The 20,825-nt window shown below is 37.8% G+C and overlaps 1 protein-coding gene across 2 annotated transcripts in view; it reads left to right on the top strand.

Moving 5' to 3' along the window:
- BARD1 (BRCA1 associated RING domain 1) overlaps positions 1-20,825 on the top strand; it is an 84,371-nt gene that overhangs the window by 45,329 nt on the left and 18,217 nt on the right. For both annotated transcript variants that reach the window (XM_004262755.3, XM_033428153.2), the window contains exons 6-9: positions 1,602-1,774; positions 11,884-11,992; positions 17,987-18,119; positions 18,697-18,789. In XM_004262755.3, the coding sequence (XP_004262803.1) occupies positions 1,602-1,774; positions 11,884-11,992; positions 17,987-18,119; positions 18,697-18,789 (508 nt within the window). The remainder of the gene's footprint in view (positions 1-1,601; positions 1,775-11,883; positions 11,993-17,986; positions 18,120-18,696; positions 18,790-20,825) is intronic.

Here is a 20,825-nt window from a genome sequence, read left to right as displayed (position 1 = left end):
CCACATATACAATCTCTTTTTAATCTGAAGAACTTATATTTTCAACAAATAAGAGTAAATGATTATGTTTTATCTAGCTTTTCTGTTGTGACGGGCAAAAAATTGGCTACCTTTTGACTGACTACGTTTAGATTTAAGAATCCAGTTACACCATATTGCTGAATTTAGCTCATTTATGGAGAGGTAACTGCTACAGCTGACATCCGGCTCCATTCTGCAGCATTGCATGTCATTGGAACCACATTTCTTGGAACAAAGAGAGGTCGGAGGAACTGGGTGTAGCAATGTATCACAAGGCAGTGATTCTTATCGAGGATCTGTCTTAGTCTCACTTATACCCTATCTAGGGTATGACACACAGAGGCAGTAGAAATCTTTGCTCATGTTAAACATTTTTTAAAGTCTTTGCTTATTATTACTAAAAAAAAAAATGTGAAGGATAGTCTGGGAAAAGAATGGTACAAATACATGGGAACAAGTGCTATATCGGCTAATTATATTAGGACAGTAACATGTGGCTTGAATGCAGCCATAGAAGTGTTAAGAGATGAGGTGGATGCCCTTATTCTGTGAACTGTAAATTCACAGAAATTGAGAGTCTCATTAGAATAGGTGCACATAGGGTTTTAAAGTTGTATATAATGACTTCTTGCCAATTTTTTAAGCTAGGAGTGTTTATTCTGGATCAGAGTCACTTTGTTGTTTGGACTCCACAGCCTGGCAAACCTTTTCAAAGAATGGTTAATTTTTCTTTTAAGCCACTCAGGCAAACTGTAGTAGAAGTTGGTGAGTGATTTAGAGGACCTAATGCCTTATTTGGATCCCTTTCTCCTAGAAATAGACCTACAGACATTTAATGTGGTGTATCGCCTATTAAGATTTCAATGTATGTACTTAAAAAGTATGGCATGCCAGAGGTTTATTAGAATACTACAGCATAGTGGCATTTTTAGCAGATCGTTAAACATAAGGAAAGATGTGCGTGTAAAGCATCTTTGAACATTCATTCAGTAAGCTCTTTTTGAGTGCCTACTCTGTGTTTTTTCTGTTATCATTGGCACCAGCCATACAGTATCTGTAGCTTCAGCAGTTGGAGAGGCTTTTCTTATAAATACTCATTCTAGGATATTCACTTTGTTGGGTGGTTATGTATACATGCAGGTGCACCGCTTAGCTTATGGCTAAGCGCCTGATTTGGTGAGTTCTCTTCAGCCTTGGAGGATTTCAGATTTTATGCATGATCTGGTTGTTAAATATTTTCTGTGTTTTTTTTTTTTCTTGTTTTAGATTTCTTACTGTAGAACAATTTAGGAGCCATAATTGGCCCAAAGCTATATTTTCTTCCAAATTAAGAGAGCTTGACCCAAGGCTCAAATGAAAAAAATCTTTTTCCATGAATTGCATAAATCTTGATCGCCATGCATCTTACCATAAAGACTTTTAATAGTGGCTTTTACTCTGTCAACAACTTATGGTTTAGTATGAGTATTTAGGTAAGAACCAATTTACTGATTGAGGTTCACATTTATTTTTCTGAAGTGTGGTTTTGTTATGATGCTGTTCATTGCTCTTCCTCATCACTCTTCTTTTTCTTTAATTAGCACGAAGCCTGCAATCATGGGCACCTGAAGGTGGTGGAATTGCTGCTCCAGCACAAGGCGTTGGTGAACACCACTGGGTATCAGAATGACTCACCTCTTCACGACGCAGCCAAGAATGGGCACGTGGATATAGTCAAGCTGTTACTCTCCTATGGAGCCTCCAGGAGCGCGGTGTAAGTAGTTCAACTTAAAAACTGTTTTTTTCTCTGACTTATTCTTGAATCAAGGTCTGTGATGAAACAGAGACTTTACTACCCAAGTTGATGGCTCTGTTTTCTTTCACAACTAAATTTAGATGTGGCCATTATATTCTGGATTTAAAATCAGCATTCATGCCCTTTTCCTTTATGATACTTACATATTTGAGGGAGATTTGCTCTTTTAATTCAGAAACAGTTGTCAAGTTAACTTTGGAAGCTTTGACTTTCTGGCAAAATTCACTTCGTTTTTATATTATATAAAGTGATTCATACTTATTAATAAGGCAAGAATTAGAAGCATATAACTACTTTGTATGCTTCCCAATACTTTAGAATTGTTTTAAATATTCTATTCCTTTTCTCCTTTTTTTTTCCTCGCATATTTAGTGTAACCACAGTTAAAATATGTAAGAATTCAGATGTTAGGCATGTGCAGTCAAATTATTTCTTAGATTTTTTTACATCATTCAAATGAGCTCTGGGTAAATTGTTTTGCAGTGTTAGGGCAGAGAGACACATTAGTGAATGCTGGCGGCTGCATTTTAAAATTGCTGTTTTCAAGAGTGTCACAAGCAAATGCTGTATGTGGATTTTATATCTTTAATCTCTAACTTGGTTCATGTCTCCCTATATATTATTTTACTCTTTTCAGTTAATGAGGTAGTTGAAATGAAAATGCAAGAATTGCCTCTCTGTGCCAGCATTACTTCTACAGGTTTGGAAGGAGCACACAAAAGTCAGGACTTAACGCTGGTTACAGAGGCAAATAAGGATTACAAAATGCAGAGCTTCTAGGTTGTAATTTTTTTTATAGGTAATCATATAATGTAATTGAAAAACAAGTTAATAACACAGGAATATACCATACCTTGGTGCTGTTAGTTTTGATAAGTGTTTTTTTTTTCGGTACATGGGCCTCTCACTGTGTGGCCTCTCCCGTTGCGGAACACAGGCTCCGGACGTGCAGACCCAGCGGCCATGGCTCATGGGCCCAGCCGCTTTGCGGCATGTGGGATCTTCCCGGACCGGGGCATGAACCCATGTCCCCTGCATTGGCAGGCAGACTCTCAACCACTGCGCCACCAGGGAAGCCCCTGTAGGTGTTTTTGATATCCTTTATTTCCCATCACATGTAATAAGATAGGACAAGCTCAGGGAATACATATCTTATATTTTTCAATTTTTCTGTTTTTTTACATACACACACATACACAGTATGTATTCATGTATGTGTGTGTGTGTGTATATACATATATATACATATCTAACAGATATGACCCTCCTGTGGGCATAGCAATCCATTTGATAGAGCAAGTGGTTGCTTGGGTCAGGTGAAACAGAATAGTTTCTATTCATGGGTTCTTAAATCAGCCATGACTACTCTAATGAATGGAGGACTAGTCAGGACATTAGGGATTCCAGCTTTTATTTGTGACTCCATTATTGACTTTATAGCCTCAGGCAGGTTAGTTTCTGTGCCTTGGTGTCCTCACCTATAAAACATGGGTGATGCCGGCTGCTTTTCTGTTTCCTTAGAGCATAGTGAGGATTAATGAGCCAAAACACAGGGCCTGTCTTATGGTGTGTGCACCATGATTCTTCACTACATCGTGAAGCCCGTTAATACACAAGGTGAGGGCCTGAGACAGTGAGCGGGTCCTTCTCAGACAGCTGTGTTGTTCTCAATAGGCTTACATAGTGAAGTGGCAGTTTTAGGTACATCGATAGCCCAGCACTGTCCAGTAGATCTTTCTTGCACTCATGAAAATGCTCCGTATCTGTGCTGGGCACTCAGTAGCTACTAGACATCTGTTACTATTCAACACTTGAAATGTGGCTATTGCTACTGAGGAAATAAATTTTAAAATGTATTTTAATTAATTTAAATAGTCACATATGCCAAGTGGCTACTGCATTCCAGAGAGCTGGTTGATATAATTAGGATAGTAGGGAAGGAAGGTTTATTTGGTGACAGAAGTTGGGAATGATGTTGGATAGAGGATAGTAAGGCAACTATAGGGCAAATGCAAGAGTCGATTTAATCTAGGGTATAACAGGTTGGGAGCTGTTTCTAAACATCCTTATTTTGTGGACTACTGGTCATTATACTTAAGTATTTTCTGTGTTTTCTGCTTTCTGTTTTATTTTGTGGTAGTTGTTGTTGACGCGATTGGCTTTGCCATTTACTAACTGGTTTCCTTTTCGGATTACTTTTCATAAAGCAGCCCAAGAACTTTAAAAATATGCAATTCTGGTCAAATGACTTACTTGCTTAAAACCCTTCACTGGCACCTCTTAATGTTTTTAAAATAAAAGTCAGACTTTAGAACATGGTTTGTAGGGCCCCAGATGGTCTGGCTCTCCTCATCCTTCCAGACCCGTCTCTCCACAGTTCCTCTTGTCCCCCTTCTCCTTCAGCCTTTTTTTTGCACTAGCATTTCTAAATTTTTATTTCCTTAAAATGTGCCAAGCTGTTTTGCTTCCTAACCTTTAAATATGCTTTCCCTTTGTCTGGAGTATTCGTTTTTGGTGGTCAGTTTCTCATTCTTTGGGTTTCATCTTAGGTATCATTTCTTTCTGGCTGGCTTTCCCGAATCCTTTGTCTGTATGTGACGCTTCCTCCCAGTCATAGACCAGAGGTGGTAGTACACCTGCCTTTTACTATCTTCTCATTAGGTAGTATGCTCTAGGTACCAGGGATCGTGCCTGCTCTCCCAGGCCCTGCCGAGTGCCTAACGTAGTCTGTACCCACATTTATTTGTAGAGTGAATTAGTAAGTGTTCGAATGCATAAAAAGACGGTATATTTTTTCCTCTCTTGATAAAAGGGGCTGATGAGCTGAAAATAGGAATTGCTTCCTTCTGCTCCCAACTTGACTATAATTGTGAAGAGAATGTCTAAAACTAAGTTTCCGTAAGCTGCACCTTGTCTAGGCCGGTAGAATGGGTTCCTGGTAGATGCCAGAGTAAATGATATGTGCTCCCTGAGCAGAATTGTTAGTCTCTTGCCCATTAGGCACCCATGTTACCTTTTGTGGGATCACAAAATAATTTCCCAAAGTAATTCCTCCAGCCTTGGCATTTTTAAGGTCTATTTTTCTTTCTGCCAGTGTTCTGTCTATTGTCTTTCTAGAGTTAAGTACTTGGCAGGTGAGAATAGGTGAAGTTTGTTCCTGTGCCTTCCTCCATCCCTTAAGCAGAGCATGGGGAGCAGGGCATGGGGACTATATAGGGTTCTTACTACTCTTTTTTTTTTTTTTGCCTGAAGTTCTTGTTCCTTTTAAGCCATTAATATCTCAGACTCCAGACTCTGAGTTGGCAAACACGCTTTTCTTTTTTTTCTCTGTTACTCTTTTTTTTTTTTGCAGTATGCGGGCCTCTCCCGTCGCAGAGCACAGGCTCCGGACGCGCAGGCTCTGGACGCGCAGGCTCAGCGGCCATGGCCCACGGGCCTAGCCGGTCCGCGGCATGTGGGATCCTCCCGGACCAGGGCACGAACCTGTGTCCCCAGCATCGGCAGGTGGACTCTCAACCACTGCACCACCAGCGAAGCCCTCTTTGTTACTCTTAATGTATCTTTTTTCTCAATAACCAGGACTAGACTCTTTCCATCCCTGGGAGAAGAGTAGAGACCTTCTCCCTACTCTTAGAGTAGAAGAAAGTAGTAGAAGAAAGGGCAAAAACTATTCTTTTATCTTTCCTTCTTTAGGGCTTGGTACTTTGACTAATTGAAGTTGTAGATAAGTAGGGTTCTTTTGCTTATTCTAAATTTCTAAATGGCATTCTTTAGCTCTAGAACAGACATTTTGGCAATCTTTATTATCTCAAAGTTGAAGTCTTCTTTCTACTTAGATGCCTTCTTTTCCTCGGTTTCCAATGAAATGCTGTTAGGTTTTCTCATTCTCTTCTCCATCACTCCCTTTACTTCTTAAACCTCCCCAGTTGTTTTACCTGCTACTTGTATTCTAGTAGGAGGGAACACAATTATATTAGTGGTTACAGAACAGTATGATACAGGCCTTCATAGCTCAATGCCCCAAGATTCTATGAAAATCCAGGGTAGGGGCTAGAAATATGACTAGAGGATGGCATGAAAGGCTTTCTAGAGGAAGTAGCACTTCAGCTGAATTTGAAGAAAAAGAATAGGAGGATGGGCTTTTCAGAAAGAGGATGATGGGTGCTAAGGTACTACGGCCAGACTGCTTGTTGGTTCACTTCTAGGAGCTGATACAAGACTGGAATGAAGGGAGGGAGGAGGATGAGATGAGAGGCCAGAGAAGGTGGGCAGAAGCAGTGAAAGGCCTTGTGTGCTAAAGAGTTGAATTTTTTTTTTTTTTTTTTTTTGCGGTACGCGGGCCTCTCACTGCTGTGGCCTCTCCCGTTGCGGAGCACAGGCTCTGGACGCGCAGGCTCAGCGGCCATTGCTCACGGGCCCAGCCGCTCCGCGGCATGTGGGATCTTCCTGGACCGGGGCACGAACCCGCGTCCCCTGCATCGGCAGGCGGACTCCCAACCACTGTGCCACCAGGGAAGCCGTAGAGTTCAAATTTTAAGTTCAAAACTTTCACCTTCACACTGGGCAGGAAGTTCAGTGAAGAGGTGTGTCCAATAATCTAGGGGACAAGTGATGAGAGTCTGAATTAAAGTCGTGACAGTAGCAGTGGGGGGTGGAGGGGGAATTGGCTGTTTTTATCAGTTTATTCCTTCACATGAAGTTTGGTTTACTATGTTAAGTTTCAAGAATATCCTATTATGATTTTGATTAAAATTGGGTAAGTGTATAGATAATAGTGGATTAATAAAGTTGATTTCTCACTCAGGACCATGGTATGTTTCTCTGTTTGTTTAAGTCTTCTGTTATACATCTTAGTCAAGTTTTTAATCTGTTTTATATATGTGTGTATACACATGGAACTAACTATTTATTGAGATTTTCCTAGGTATTTGAGCCTTTTGTTGCCCTGGTGAAGTGGATATTCTGTTAATAAATAAAACTTGTTATTCCTGATATAGAGGAAAGCTGTTGATTTTAGTGTGTTTCTCTTATACCTAGCCAACACCTAACTTGAAGGATTTAATGGTCATTTATTAACTTTTATTTCTTACTGCCTTTGTCACAGTTTCCAGAACAATATTATAAAATAATATTGATAGTTGGCATGCTTGTTTTATTCTCATTTTTAAAAAATAGTGATTGTAGGTTTATAAGTCACTATTAAAATCAATATTAAAAATAAAGATCTTCTCATACAGATGGCCAACAGGCACTTGAAAAGGTACCCATATCACTAATTATTAGAGAAATGCAGATCAAAACCACAGTGAGGTACCTGCCACCTCACACTGGTCAGAATGGCCACCATCAGAAAGTCTACAAGTAATAAATGCTGGAGAGGGTGTAGAGAAAAGGGAACCCTCCTACACTGTTGATGGGAATGTAAATTGGTGCAGCTGCTATGGAAAACAGTATGGAGACTCCTTAAAAAACTAAAAATAGAGCTGCCATATGATCCAGGAATCCCACTCCTGGGCATACACCTGGAGAAAACCATAATTTGAAAGGCTGCATGCACCCTGATGTTCATTGCAGCACTGCTTACAATAGCTAAGACATGGAATCAACCTAAACGTCCATTGACAGGAATTGATAAAGAAGAGGTGGTATATGTATAAATACAATGGTATATTACTCAGCCATGAAAAAGAATGAAATAATGCCATTTGCAGCAACATGGATGGACCTAGAGATTATCATACTAAGTGAAGTAAGTCAGACAGAGAAAGACAAATACCATATAATATCACTTTTATATGGAAGCTAAAATATGATGCAAATGAACTTATTTACAAAACTGAAACAGACCCACAGACATAGAAAACAAACTTATAGTTACCAAAGGGGAAAGGGGATGGGGGAGGGATAAATTAGGAGTTTGGGATTAACAGATACAAACCACTATAAATAAAATAGATAAGCAACAAAGTCCTACTGTATAGCACAGGGAACTGTATTCAATATCCTATAATAAACCATGGTGGAAAAGAGTATGAAAAAATATATATATATATGTGTATATATGTATGTATAACTGAATCACTTTGCTATATACCAGAAAATAGCACAACATTGTAAATCAACTATACTTCAATTAAAAAAAAAAAATCTTCCTCCCAGTTATTTTACCATTTTTAAACAAGACTGTATTTTATTTTATTAAGTGATTTTGAGATGATCTTAGACTTTTTGCCTGTTGATGTCATTAACATATTTTAAAATATTACACCATGTTACATGCCTGGGATAAACTTGACTTAGTGTATTGTGTTATTCTTTAAACAAATACTTTACATTAGTTTGCTAGGGTTTTATTTAAGACTTTTGCATCTATAGGTGTAAGTTAGAATGGTTTGTTTTTTAGATTTCATTTTTTGCCCTCAGATTTTGATATGAAAATCATACTTACAGCTTCTTAAAAATAATCAGGATGCTTTCCACCTTCTCTGGTCTGGGGGATGTGAATGGAGTATCTTACAGAAATAATTCCCACCCTGCCTCCTGTTTTCCATCCCCTGTCCCTTGTCTCCAACCTGATATAACATTATTTATTTTGATAACTTTCATACTGTATAATATTTGGAGATCTCTCTCAATTTGGTTACTAGTTATCACTCTGAAATACTAATGTATTAATAATAGAGTGCAGGAACTAAAGAGAAACGGACTTTTTGTTATCCCATTAAATTTATTCTGAAATCGTCCCTGTGGACTATAACACAAAGTTTACCTATTTTATAGTTTTATCTGAGGCCATATGTGTACTTCTGACTTTATCTTGATTTAATTTTAATATTCTAATACTTTACTGTTTTCTTAAAGTCACATTTTGCTTAGAGTACTTTCTTATGTGCTTTGAGCTTTTGCTGTGCAAACTTTGGCGTTTTTTAAATGCCTCTTACATTTGAATACAGTGCTAATTCATTTAACTCTGAATTTACTTGTGTTTTGCATGAGAAATTTACTTCTTAAGGACTAAAATGAGAGTCCATTACCTAAGAAGGAAAATTTGTTCTATATTAACTTCAGATGTGAGAATAAGGTTCATATCTTCTATACTTCTTTGTTGCTCAAGAATATTTATATTGATAACTGTTCAAAACCTCGTTGGCTATCCATCTGCACTGCCTTCTGTGCATCCCAGTGTGAACTTAAAACCAAAGCTATTCCAGTCTCATCAGAACTATTTTGAGTGTTTGGAGAATATCATATGCTTTTTTTTTTTTTTTTTTTAACAGAAATACAGAGTTTAGGGTTTGTTACTTGGTCTGCTATTAACAGAGTTTTCCTTGCAAGGATGTAGAATTCTTAATTAGAAAATAGTATATAGACCATTGGACTTATTAATTATTCCACTGCCCTAGTTAATGTTTAAAAAATTAATCTGTAACAGATAATTTATGTTTTATAGCTTTTAAAAAAACATGTTGCTCTTTTGAATTTCTCTGCTTTTTCTTGCTTCACCGCAATTCAAGTGACTTGAAAACTTAAAATCTATGTTTGCAATTTCATAGTTGTTCATAAAGGATTGCATCATGGACCATCTTGGTATTCTGTCATGCATGATAGGTTTCGCATTAGTAAAAAAGCCTTTTTGCATGTGTGTTTGGGATTGAATGATCTATATGTGCAAGTGCAAGTTTAAATTTGCCCATCTCTCCTTCTCCCCTTCTACTGGTGGTAAAACTCATCTTGGGCACAGTTGTAGGTGGGTGTCTATTCTATCATTCTTGAGGGGAAGAGGACATTGAAGTGCTATACTATATTCTGAACTCTACCTTTGGGGTAAAGCCAAAATGTTAAACTCCTGAAAAAAAGCTGAAGTGTTAAACTTCCTTTTTATTAGCCTTAGTGATTAAAAAGAATCCTAGTGAGGAAAGGACTTTTCAGAGTCATCTAGTTTATACTTTTTATCTTTACATTGTACATTCATACTTTTTATGTTGTACCATATAGGAAAACATAAATCTACTCCTATTTTAATGTTGCTAAGAAACCAGGTTTCTGTCCTTCCCTTTAGTGTATATCTAAATTGTCATTACAAAGCATACATGAAGTATGTCATAAAATTGGAGAAAATAGAGAGAAGAGGTCAACACTGGAGATGTAACTTATGTTCCTATATCTTCATTTTGTATCTGTCTCCCCCAAAATGCCAATCTGTTAATATTAATAGCAAGCAATTATTGAGCACTTACTATCTGCCAGGCACTGTTTTAAGTGCTTTTGATACATTAATTCATTTGGTCCTTACATATACATTAATTCACTTGGTCCTTACATATATTAATCCGACGAAGTAGGTTGTATTCTCATTTTACAGATGAGGAAACAGAGGCATAGGAGGTTAAATATCTCTAAAGTCATACAACTGTTGAGTGGCAGAGCTGGAACCTAAATTCAGGCCGTCTGATTGTGTAACTCTAGCTCTTAGCTACCCTGCTCTATTGATGATATCCCTTCTGCTTACAACCGTCTAGGGAGCTGTTCAGGGTTTCTTGTGCCCTAAGGAGACAGTCTACCTCTTCAGTACCATCCTTTTTGTTTCTGGTCACAGCTTACATTTCCAGAACACCCCATTCTTCTGTGCATTCTCTCTCTTCTCTCTCTGTCTTTCTCCTCCTTCTTCTCTTCTGTCTTTCTTGCTCTTCTCTTTGTTTTTAAATTTTTTGGTGTTTCTCATTTGCCACACTAGCTCACTTCAACGCCTTCGCACAAGGCCTTCGCTACTCTCTGCTGGGAGACTCATTCTACTTCTGTACCTCCTTTTATTCTTTCTCCTTTCACATCTAAGCAGCTTCACCAGACTTTTAAGTTCTTCCTATTTTCTTTCCTCTGCTTTTGCCCCACTGAGCTCTGTGCAGACCTTATATCTCATTGGTTCTTACGGGAGCACAGGCTCCGGACACGCAGGTTCAGCGGCCATGGCTCACGGGCCCAGCCGCTCCACGGCATGTGGGATCTTCCCGGACCGGGGCACGGACCCGTGTCCCCTGCATCGGCAGGCGGACTCTCAACCACTGCGCCACCAGGGAAGCCCCCACACTGCATTTTTTTACATGAACATTAATGACCATTATATAGATACCATGTAATCTTAAAAAAACAGAAAATTTTAAAAGAAATGTTCATTTTAGAAAATTTTTCTGCCATGGTATAATAAATTAAAATCATTTTGAAACCATATGTAAAGAAGTGGAATAATAGACATGGTGCTGTAGTTTTAACTATTTATGATTGGAGACTAGTCATGGGCAATATGGAATATTGTTGGAATGAATGGAAGGAAAATGTGACCGTGTCAAGTCATTGGAACCTTTCTCTCTTTTCTAATCTATGAAATAACCATTGTACCATGTTTCTGAGGTCTCTTCCAGTATAATATTCTGTGACTCGTGAATTAGTGCATGCTGGGAATTCTGCGTCAGCATGTTCTCTGCAGCACGTCAGTTTGCTCTGTGATGGCTGTGATTATTGTAGATTATAGTGTACATACATAGTAAAATTAATTTTAAAAGTGCCCTGTTTACTACTTTATTAAATTGTTTGTCATGTGGCATAGTTTTCCTTCTAGTGGATCTAAATTCCTATCTTGTGAATTTATCTAATTTCTGTATTTGTTTATATAGACTATGGAGCCTATAATAGCTACAGTAAATGATTTTTACTTGCATGAAAGCATCTCACCCCATAGTGATTAATGATTATGAAGCTATATTTTAAAATATGAATATGAATACACAAGAATACAGAGTTGTGAAAAACTTCGTGTGTAAGTAACAATAAATTCAGTTAGAAATACTCCCTATAATGGTCTGGTGTCAAATTGAAATTTTATATCTTTTTTCTATTCAGCAGCTTGTGGTACTTGATCCTTATGCCTTATGTGAATTCTTGAGTCATTTATTTTAGTAAAAATTGTATATTATTAAGGAAGTTGAAAAAGTTGTTCCACTAGTATATTCATTTAGTTAAGAATCAAATCACACATTTTATTTACTTAAACCCATCTGCACTTATTTTACCAGTAACATATTTGGTCTGCGGCCTGTGGATTATACAGACAGTGAAAATATGAAATCGCTGTTGCTGCTACCAGAGAAGAATGAATCATCATCAACTAGCCATTGTTCAGTAGTGAGTATGGTTTTAGCTTTGGGAAATTTATGTATTTTATTGAAATCAGTTATAAAACGAACATAATGACAAAATTTCCAGTTAGCGAACTGCTTTCATTCACCAATTATTGAGCACTTTCTGTGTAGTAGCTATTGTGAATTCAAGTTCAAAGACATAATCAGAATAAATCAACAAATATTTATTAACCTGCCCCCTCTATATTTTAGGCAGCACTCATACAGCAATAAATATGACTGATAGAACTCTTATTCTCAAGAAGCTTATTCTAGTGAGAGCTAGGAAAGAAAAAGACTGTAAATATGTAAACTAATAAAATAATTTCGGAAACTTATAAATGAGTGCTTTGAAGCAGATCTTATAGAGTGTAACAGAGTGGAGAATGGGGGCTCCAAAAAAGGCACGGTTTTAGCTGGGTCATCGAGGAGGGCCTTTAAAGAACCGATACTTGGTCTGAAACCTGAATGACGATGAGCGGGCATCCAGGTGAATATCTGGAGGACAAGTGTCCAAACAGAGGGAACAGCAAGTATGTAGGCCCTTCAGTGGATGACCCTGGTGTATTTGAAGATTAGAGAGAGGGTCATTATTGCTAGTGAATAGGGCATGTCTAAGAGTAATGGGAAACCATTGGTAGGATTTAAAGCAAGGAATGGTATGATTTGATTTATGCTTTAGAAAGTTCACTCTAGCTGCTTTCTAATCAAGAAACATGGTGTGGCAGCAAGAGTGGAAGCAGGGAGATCACTTAGGACTGTTTCTTTGTGACAGGAGAAAGATACTGTCCTGGATTAAGGTAACAGCAGTGGAGATTATGAGAAGTAATGAGATTAGTATGTATTTTTGAGTTAAAGCCACCAGAACTTTTAGATGGATTACATACAAAGTGTGGAGAAGGAGTAGAATTAATAGTGGAGAAGATGGTGGTGCCATTTACTGCCTTGTGGAAAGAATGCCTGTTCCTTAGGAACCTCTAGTTTGGTGGGGAATATGGATGTAAAAAAAATTATTACACAATGCAGTGAATTTGTAATACATGCCATAGAAAATGTACAGTAGAATCATGAAGGAAGAAGCTGACTTTAGGAGGGATCAGAAGAGAAGGTGACAAGGTGTTTAAGTAAGCCTTTAAAGGTACAGCTTTTAGCAGGGTATCTAATAAGAGTGCTAGTGGCTGCACATAACGAAAACGTTCACGCAAATGCTTAAAGACAGCGTATTATCTTATATAACGATAATCCCAATATAGGATAGCTCTTAATTTGGTTAGTTTAGCAATTACTTGGCTGCACCAAAGACCCAAATTATTTCTGTTGTTCTACTTCGCCATCCTCCGCTCGGTGGCTTTGTCCTCACTAATCTCCCTCCTAGTGGCTGCAGGATAATTGCCACAATTCCAGATGTGACAGTGTCCAGCGTTAGGACCAAAACCTTTCCCAGAAGCCTTCCAGTGGACTTGCCCTTTATGTCTTACTGGTCAGGACTGGTCACACAATTGTTTTTGGCATACATCATGGTTGAAGATAGGGTCAGTCCTTGAAGAGTGAGTCTCTGAACAGAATTAGGATTCTCTTAGTGTGGAGGGAGTGAGGAATGGCTTTTGATTGGTCGCTGCAATCAGGTGTGCGAAGCAGGGATGGCAGGCCAAATCTAGGGGACAGCTGGTCAGAGAAACAGAGACACGAAGGACCTTAGAAATTTGAGAAACTAGAGTTCAGTGTTAGAGGAGCATGAGGTGTGTTAAAGAGCAGTTGGAGGTAAAGAGATTGTGAAAGACCTTGAGTTCCCTGTGGAGGAGTTTAGACTTTATTCCCCAGTTAGTGGGGCGCCTTCAGCGTGTCTCTAAGTGGAATGGGACTCTGCAGGGGGTAGTTGGGGGCAGGCCGGGACTGAAGACTGGTTAGGAGGCTATTGAAGTGGGATCCAGGTGTGAAATGGTGAGGACTGGAACTACAAGTGGTGGGGGAAGGAGGAGGTGTGTGGAGAGGAGATGAGGGCTTTTAGAGAGACAGGGATGGTGGACGCACTGTATCTTAGCAACTGCCCAGATGGGGGAAAATGAGAGAGAAGGATGAGCTGAGATCTAGAACTGTTCAGAGAAGACTTCTTGTCTAGTGAGGGCAGTGGAGTAGTGATTGACCCCACTGTTTAAGATAAGGAGGTCACCGAAAGTGTTTATAATTTGAGGTGGTCATAGGTGCTGTCACAGGCTGGTTACCCTTATACTTTGAAAACTCTTAATGTCCTGCTCTAGACTTAAGCCTTTTAAGTGTGCCCCATCTATAGAATTGGAAGACCTAGAAATTAGCAGTTTAATTTCCTCATTTTATAAATGAGAAAACTGAGATGTAGTGTGATTTGCCCAGGGTTAACCAGCCATAGGAAAAAAAAAACTTTTTTAATGGATCAATTAGAACTTAAATTTCTTAAATCTTAGGTCAGTATTCATTCAGTCCCATCATACTTAACTATAAATTGGCACTTTATTCATTTGGACTTGAACTCTGCTGGCAGAACATAAATAAGTTGTCATTTGCCAATGTTTCTTTTATGTAAAACCTGGGAAAGGATTATTTTAGATATGTCAAAAATAAAGATATCTTTATGGTATTATCGGAATCTGAGAGTGGCAATCTTCCTTTTAATTCAGCTATCCAATTACGATCCTGTTTTTATTAAATGTAAGAAACCTATACTTTCTTTATGTCACATGGACATAGCCTGTGAATATCGTTATTTACTATCTTAATGGTAGATCGTTGGCTAAGGAAACGACAATGAATGGTAAAATGTCCTTAAGTTGAAAGGGTTGTTTCTTTTTTTTTTTTTTTTTTTTTGCGGTACGCGGGCCTCTCACTGCTGTGGCCTCTCCCGTTGCGGAGCACTGGCTCCGGACGCGCAGGCTCAGCGGCCATGGCTCACGGGCCCAGCCGCTCCGCGGCATGTGGGATCCTCCCAGACCGGGGCATGAACCCGTGTCCCCTGCATCAGCAGGCAGACTCTCAACCACTGCGCCACCCGGGAAGCCCCTGAAAGGGTTGTTTCTTTACGTGTACTCATTAAAATCAAGCTCTGGGATCTGCTTCCCCAGCCACTATCAGACTCCCTTTCACTCATCTTTTTCAGCCGCATAGGCTGCCTTGCTGTTTCTTGAATCCCCCCGAAACATGGTCCCATTTCAGGTCCTTAGCATGAGCTGTTTTCTCTACCAGGAACAAATGTAGGGAGCCAGATGTACACATGGCATATGCTTCCTCACTCCCTTAGACTCCTTGTATAGTTTTTCAGGTGCTATTATTGATAAACTCATTAATTTGGATAAATTCAGAATAACTAATTTTTCTAAGAAAAAGTTTCATATCTAATTATTCCTTAAATAAAAGTGTATTTAATGCCAGTGTACATAATATCTAATCTCTCTAAAAGTAGAGTATTGAAACTTTTGGATGTTTTCTGAACATCTTTTGAACCTCCTGGTTCTGAGACCTCTGCTTACTCTCAAATCAGATGCCTTCCCCACTCCCACCTCCCACCCCATATCAGACATGTGGCTTTGATAGCTGTTTGCTTTATTTTATTCTTTTTTTTTTTTATATGCGGTACATGGGCCTCTCACTGTTGTGGCCTCTCCCGCTGCGGAGCACAGGCTCCGGACGCACAGGCTCAGCGGCCATGGCTCACGGGCCCAGCCGCTCTGCGGCATGTGGGATCTTCCCGGACAGGAGCACGAACCCGTGTCCCCTGTATTGGCAGGCGGACTCTCAACCACTGCGCCACCAGGGAAGCCCAATTTTATTCATTTTTTAAAGAGCTTTCCTTAACTATGAAAAATTAGTGCCAGTTTCTATTTTTTATTCTAATTTAGAAACTGGATAGGAAAATGCTTGACCCACTTTGGTGCTTTCCTGAGGTTGGTGGAAATAGTATCATATGCTATATTTAGAATTGATATCCTTTCATTTGTTATTTCGTGCAGAGAACTACTTTAGCTGAAGTGGAGTTATATAAATTGAAAAGTAATGTGTTCCGTTCAGAGCTATTTTATGGCACTTATTTGTATAACTGACAAGAATATTTGAAATGCTGTTTTTTAATATTATCATTGTATAGCAATTGAATGATTGATAAAGTAGACTGAACTATTTTCATCTTACGGAGTGTTTACAGTGTTTAGGTTAGGCATGGTTACCTCATCTTATAATTTAGTGAATAGGAAAGATAAGTGGACAGAAATGTGATGTCAGTATGTGTGTGGTGTGTGCACAGCATATCCAGGAAAACCTTTGCAACTTGAACCTTAGAGAAAGAAGTAATTCAGTAAGCCAAACTTTTAAGTGTTGAATATTGCCATTAAAAAAACTTTTTATAGAAATCTTTTTAAAAATGTCTACAATACACACTTAAATACATAGTAGAAACTTACTTAATGTATTTTGAGTGAATAAATTATTGAGATCAGTCTGTTTACAGTTGTAGCCAACAATTTATGTGTAATATTGTACAGCATCAGACTAGATAAATTGTTATCACTACTCAGATATGTGAAATGAATATTTAAATATCAGTTTTCTCCAATCTACTTGCTGAACTATACTGGTAATTATACCTGCAGTGTTTCACTCATGTTCTGTGGAACTTTTGAGAGCCCAGATGTCCAGAATACATATACACTCATACATTTAGGAGGACCCTTTGTATGGTGTTTGAAAATTAAAGTATTATGTTTGGCTTTTTATCTTGTAATACAGTAGTGCTGATTTACGTTTTCTTTCTTATCTGCTGGGTCATTGCTTTGCTTTTATCAGGTAGCTTTTGGCTAACTCTCACTCCAATTTCATTTATTAAATTTCTGTTGGCTGCTATTGAAAACACTGTCCCGTTGCTTCTTTGAATCTTTCATGTCTAATTTTTAACGGTATCCATTGGTGCCTCCTTTTTATTCTTGTCTTTTTTGTGTTCTGTAAGTTCTAAGTCTTTCTATTAAAATGAAAATATTAGTCTTTGTTAGATCACTTCCCTTTTCATAAGCTGCATTGACTTACTATTGTTGGTGAGTCTGATATAACTTTGGTATTCCTTTGTCTGTTTTCACTTTCTTGGTTTCGAGAGGTAACTGTTTTAGTGTTAAAATTTTGTTTTCTGTCTTTGAGATCAGTGCTGTTCTAGAAGTCTTAATTTTCTTTATTTTTTTATGTAATCTCAGTTTAAATTCAAAAGACCAAGTTGAGTTTAACTCTATTGGAATAAGTTAGTGGGGGGGAGATAGAGAATTGATCATTTTAAGTGGGTATTTTGGGTTACTTTAAAAAAAGGGGGGAGTGCTTACTGGTGACAGAATGAAGTTGTAAAACCTTAGAGAGACCCAATTTAGCATCAAGGAGGGACTTCCTAGTGGCACAGTGGTTAAGAATCCGCCTGCCAGTGCAGAGGACACAGGTTCGATCCCTGGTCCGGGAAGATCCCACATGCCGTGCGGAGCAACTGAGCTCGTGCGCCACAGCTACTGAGCCTGCATTCTAGAGCCCATGAGCCGCAACTACTGAGCCCGCGCACCGCAACTACTGAAACCCGCGCGCCTAGAGCCCGTGCTCCGCAACAAGAGAAGCCACCGCAATGACAAGCATGCGTACTGCAGTAAAGAGTAGCCCCCCGCTCGCTGCAACTAGAGAAAGCCCCCGCGCATCAACGAAGACCCAATGCAGCCAAAAACAAATAAATAAAAAGTAAAATAAATTTATTAAAAAAAAGAATCAAGGAAACAAGACATTCTGGGTATAGACAGCTAGCCCAAGTAGTGTTTTATTGGAAGAAGGGGGTAAAGAAATAGAAAAACAGTTATTCAAATGCATTGAGCATTAAAGTTCAATGGAAATTTTGGGAAATTACTAGATAAACTAAGGAATGAAATCCAAGCTTGTATCAATTGAAAGTCAGTTTAATTTTTCTCTAATCTTTAAATGTTTTTAACACTGGCATCTCCTCTTCCATTGACAGGTAAACACTGGTCAGCGCAGGGATGGGCCTCTTGTACTTATAGGCAGTGGACTTTCTTCAGAACAACAGCAAATGCTCAGTGAGCTTGCAGCAATTCTTAAGGCTAAAAAATGTGCTGAGTTTGACAGTACAGGTGAGGATTATTTATTTATTTATTTTTGGTTGAAGAAATTTTTAAATGGGTAATTCCATTGTAGAGCTCCCTTTGATAATTTATATGTTTTAACCATTGGGATCTAACTATATACTTTGAATCTGGTAATAATTCTAAAATGGTTTTACAGTTATAAACTACTTACTTACAAGTCTCAATTTAGTTAGGAAATATAAAGTTTAAAGCTTTGCACCTATTTTAAGACAGAACAATACATCAGAGCAACTTTATGAGTTTGCTAATGACAAATAAATTGTAATGCAGCGTAATGCTTTACTTCCTTAGTTATAATTTGAAATAGAAAAGAAAAATTTTTGTTGACTACTGTGGCTTTAAGATATATGGTTTATGATCTGGTTTTTCATGTTGGTAGCCAGAATAGAGAATGAAACTAAATAAAAGAAGTCTTATACCTAAGTATAAAAATTGTTGCCTTTCAAGAAAACTCAGGTATAAGTTTATAAAATGTAGACTAACTGGTTATAAAAAGCAGACTGGTTAAAAAACTATTTCGGTTTATATTTCTGTTTCTCTCACTGCTTTTTTCGTTTTCCAGTAACTCATGTCATTGTTCCTGGTGATACAGTTCAAAGCACCCTGAAATGTATGCTTGGGATTCTCAGTGGTTGCTGGATCCTAAAATTTGAATGTAAGTATTGGATTTGGGAGAATTACAAAAGGAATTAAGTAATGAAATAAAATGAAATTGACTAATTTCATTTTTATAATACACTACTGCCAATAATTATTTAAGGACCTTATGCTAATTTTTTTTTTTACCTCTGGTTAGTCACTGCATTTTGAAAAGCGTCTCATATTAATGGTATCATTTAGATGTTCTTAGTAAATATCCACAAGTATGTTTCAAAATCTTTTATTCTACAGTACCAACTATTTTAATTAAGAGTAAATGGATTGTGTAATAGACCTGTAAGCTTAAACAATCTGTATTACTATTACGTGACATATTTAACTTAATAAATGCATGTTTTAAATATACAACTATGAAATGAAAGTAGTTTGTTGCTTTCCCTTTTTGATTCCTAAAAACTTACCTGTATAGCTCTCTCTTTTGCTCTCTTAGCTAATATGGTATATTTTAGGAAGCTGTTTGGCAATTTAGACTGCGCTGTACTACCTTGTTTGGGGCGAATACACTGGGTAGTCTCTAAACCTCTGATGAAAATGTGTCCCCATTACCCCTTTCTAGTTACGTAGTCAAACACCACTACCTTTGGAGCTGCCTCTCACCTTCCCAGCTCTCACTTGTTTGTTTTTCTTAACCTTGGATTCACCTAGGACTTAACAAAATAAAAAGAAAGCTCATGCAAGGTTATTTTCTACTCCTCAGTCACTAAAGTATCTACTTGTGATATGATGGCTAATATAGGACAATGAATTGATCTTTTTTGCTAATTGTTTATAAAAGAATAGTGGCTATAAAGGGGGTACACAGGGAATCTTGTTATGATGCAGTTGAGTATCTTGATCCTAGTGGTAGTTATGTTACACAGTCTACACATGTGATTAAATGTCAGGTGTACGTGCGCATGTGTGCACACGTACACACAAAAGAGAGCATGTATAATTGATGAAATCTGAATAAGTTTTTTGGATTGTATCGGTGTCAAATTCTTGCTTTTGATAATTGTGCTATTGTTGTGTAAGATGTTAACATTGGAGACAGGGTGCATGGAACCTCCCTGTATGTTTCTTTGCAACCACCTGTGAATCTATAATTATTTCAAATTAAAAATTTAAAAAAGAATAGTGAGTATTTTTAATGAACCTTTCCTTTTAAGAAGCAAATGATGGATTAGTTTTGAAAAATCTTTTGTTTTATAGCTTTGTGTTTTGAAGGTTTTATGGCAGAGATGCTTGATTTAATCAAAATCTTTATATTATTAATTTAATCTGTTGTTTGAAATTAACTTGGTTTGTAAAAAAGTTTTCTTTTAGCAACTGATATTCACGTCTTTATAAAATACAGCTACCACTTTTCTTGTGATGGTAGTCTCCACTGATTTGGTCTGAGTCGGCTGTGACTAGTAATGCTACTCTATCTGTTCTCAACAATATCTGTTACTAGACTCTGCCAGTCAACCAGTTAAACAAGTATGATAAACAATTGGACTGATTGGCCATTTACATAGAAAAAAAAGTTTCTCTTTATGTCTCTTATTTTTGAACTTTCATTTCCCTTTCTAATCAAGGGGCAAGTCTTATTGGGCCTCAGTATTTTAAAAAATGACTTAAAATGGATCCATGATTATAGACGTTTTTGTACTGAACTTGTGCCAGAAACCTTGCCTGTGGTTATAGGAAGGAATGGATTTTCATAATAATAAGGTCTCAGTAATAAAGAAGCCATGTGAAATTTTGAATATTAAGACATTTACCACTTACCCAGTAAGTCTAGTTCTTGTGAATTTGCCAAACTTGCATCTATGTTTACAGACTACATGATTCATTTCCAAATATCTGCCTTCTTTAAGAAATGGAAGTTTTGTCACTTTAGTGGCTTGGTCATGTCATTTTTATAGAATCACTGATGGATTCAAGCTGACCTAATAGCGTGCTGCTTGGTGATTTTCACAGTAGTGAATAATATACTCTAATATCAATCGTTCTTTTAGGATAAAAGATGGATGGAATCTCTTACTGAAGTTCATATCCCCATATTGT

This window comes from Orcinus orca, chromosome 7 (genome assembly GCF_937001465.1).
Source record: "Orcinus orca chromosome 7, mOrcOrc1.1, whole genome shotgun sequence".
In the NCBI taxonomy this organism is placed as follows: domain Eukaryota; kingdom Metazoa; phylum Chordata; class Mammalia; order Artiodactyla; family Delphinidae; genus Orcinus; species Orcinus orca.
This window is presented reverse-complemented; position numbering and strand designations above follow the sequence as displayed.